General features: G+C 49.4%; 1 protein-coding gene across 1 annotated transcript in view; it reads left to right on the forward strand.

Annotated features, from left to right (window-relative positions):
• The first annotated feature begins 1,520 nt into the window (after positions 1 to 1,520).
• The window catches only part of LOC119268607 (tryptophan aminotransferase-related protein 3-like), a 7,721-nt gene continuing 6,976 nt past the window's right edge, over positions 1,521 to 2,265 (forward strand). Inside the window, exon 1 of the mRNA XM_037550273.1 lies at positions 1,521 to 1,885. Coding sequence (XP_037406170.1) covers positions 1,545 to 1,885 — 341 coding nt within the window. The 5' untranslated portion in view covers positions 1,521 to 1,544. The remainder of the gene's footprint in view (positions 1,886 to 2,265) is intronic.

A 2,265-nucleotide genomic window follows, 5' to 3' on the forward strand; every position in this document is an offset into this window, starting at 1 on the left:
GTTGTCAGAAATAAGTCGCCCGGGAACGAAAGCACTTTGATTTTCAGAAATGAGATCGCACAAAAAAGGCCGCATCCTATTAACCATACACTTTGACACGACTTTGTAAATCACATTGCACAGGCTGATTGGTCGAAAATCGTTTAGGCAAACTGGGTGTTGCACCTTTGGAATTAACACAATAGCCGTATCATAAACTCCAGCCGGCATAGATCCTATTTGAAAGAAATTTAGTACTGCAACAATGGCGTCTTCCTTTAAGACTACCCAGTTTCGCTGAATAAATCGCGTCGGAAACCCATCGGGGCCCAAGTGCTTTCAACGGTCCTATTTAAAACAAAGCATCATAAACTTCCTTCTCAATAAAAGGAGCCCCAAGTTTAATGCTCATCTGCTCAGTAACCTAGGGCACAATACAACCTAGAACAGCCTCAGGCTGTAGGGTGGGATCCTTGGTATATACCTCCTTGAAATAGGATGAGGCCATCCGTTCCATGTCAGAGGGGGCAGAACACTAGGACCCGTCTTCTTTCTTCAGGCGTTGGATATAATTCTTCGAGCCCGCCAGACTGCTCAACGGTGAAGGTACTTTGTGTTCCTCTCACCCTCTTTCAACCAAGTCACACGGGAACATTGAAGCTACATCATCTCCTCTCGATAAAGGAGCTCATCAAGTTGAAACATTTTATTACGGATAGTTGCATGGTCAGCACTCCCCTGTTGGAGCACGTCCAACTCACCCTTTAATTTCTTGATCTCTTTCAACACATTACCAAATTTGTTCCTACTCCATTCTTTCGGATCATACATCAACTCCTTTAAGGACGACGCAACAGTACCCATGTCACCATGTGGATGTTTAGTTGCCCACACATGTGCTACCACCTCCGGGAGTGAGGGATCCCTCTCCCACATTATTTCGTACCGAGGGCAAGCCCGACGTCGCTGGTTATTTACTTCAGGAACCAATTGCACTACAACGGGTAAGTGATTTGAGCATGGAGATGCAAGAAGCAAACACTCGAGCAAAAGGAAACAACTCCTTCCATGCCTCGTCCGCACAAGCACGATCGAGTCTCACGCGAACATTTGCATTACCTCATCCGTAGAAGTATATTGAAGAAAACTATCAACATCTCCAATACAAAATTAGTACTATTTAGATTTGTTTTGAAATTAGACGCAAACACAGTTGGATGGCTGACTTCCGCATCAGCTATCGTGCCGTTTTGGGGTCCGCGTTGGAGTTGCATTAGCTAGCTTCATAGCAGATCTGAATCTGAAAATATAAGTCATGTTGACTGCTTACACATTAGGCCTAGAAATGGTAGGGGCGCTTAGCTGCTTACCTACCTCGACATCAAATCTGAATCTGAAAATACTTAAGAAGGCGTTGGGTACTGAACTAGATGAATTATTGAGAAAATGAGGGAGGGGGTGAAAATCAAGCCCATATTAAAGCTGGGCCACACGCCCCACGGGTGCGCACGCTATAAACATGCCTGCCACCCCGGGTCCCGGCTGGAACACAGCCAAACAAAACAATGGAGTCCGCCTTTCCAACAGCTGCACGGCTCGGGCTCCATGTCCTCCTCTACTCATCGCTGCTCCTCAACGCCCTCTTCCTCGTGCACCACTTCCTCTCCGCCCCGCCGGCGCCGTCCCCGCTTCTCAGCGAGGCCAACAACGGCGGTGCGCTGAGCTGGGCGCTAAGGGCGGCCAGGGATGCCGAGTCCGTGGCCGCGGCGGGATGCTCTGGCCACGGCCGCGTGTTCCTGGATGGCATCGTCGGCGAGGACGGGCGGCCCGGGTGCGAGTGCAACACCTGCTTCGAAGGGCCGGACTGCTCCGCCCGGACGCCCGACTGCACCGTCGACGCCGACAGGTGACCCACTCCTCGCTCTTGATATGCATGCTTCGATTTCTCCCTCGCGCCTCAGCTCGCCTTCCTTCGTTGTCATGCATGATGGGCGCGCGTTGCTCACCTTGTTGCGAAGTTCTTGGAAGGACACCGTTAGATGCACAGTAATTATCTCCGGTTAATGCTGATGTTGCACTATTCCGTTCAGTCTCCATAAGTCACAAGCACGCCGTTAAACGCATGGTTCTAATTAGATACCAACACGCAACAATTGATCGGGTATCAGTGGCCAAGTTGGGAAGAATCGTCAAAAAATAATGCGTTAGGTACTCGCTTCATCCACTACTGAATTAACTATAGAGGACGTACGCACCATTTGATTGTTTACACATATGCACCTTAGC

Source organism: Triticum dicoccoides, chromosome 3A, assembly GCF_002162155.2.
Source record: "Triticum dicoccoides isolate Atlit2015 ecotype Zavitan chromosome 3A, WEW_v2.0, whole genome shotgun sequence".
Taxonomy (NCBI): domain Eukaryota; kingdom Viridiplantae; phylum Streptophyta; class Magnoliopsida; order Poales; family Poaceae; genus Triticum; species Triticum dicoccoides.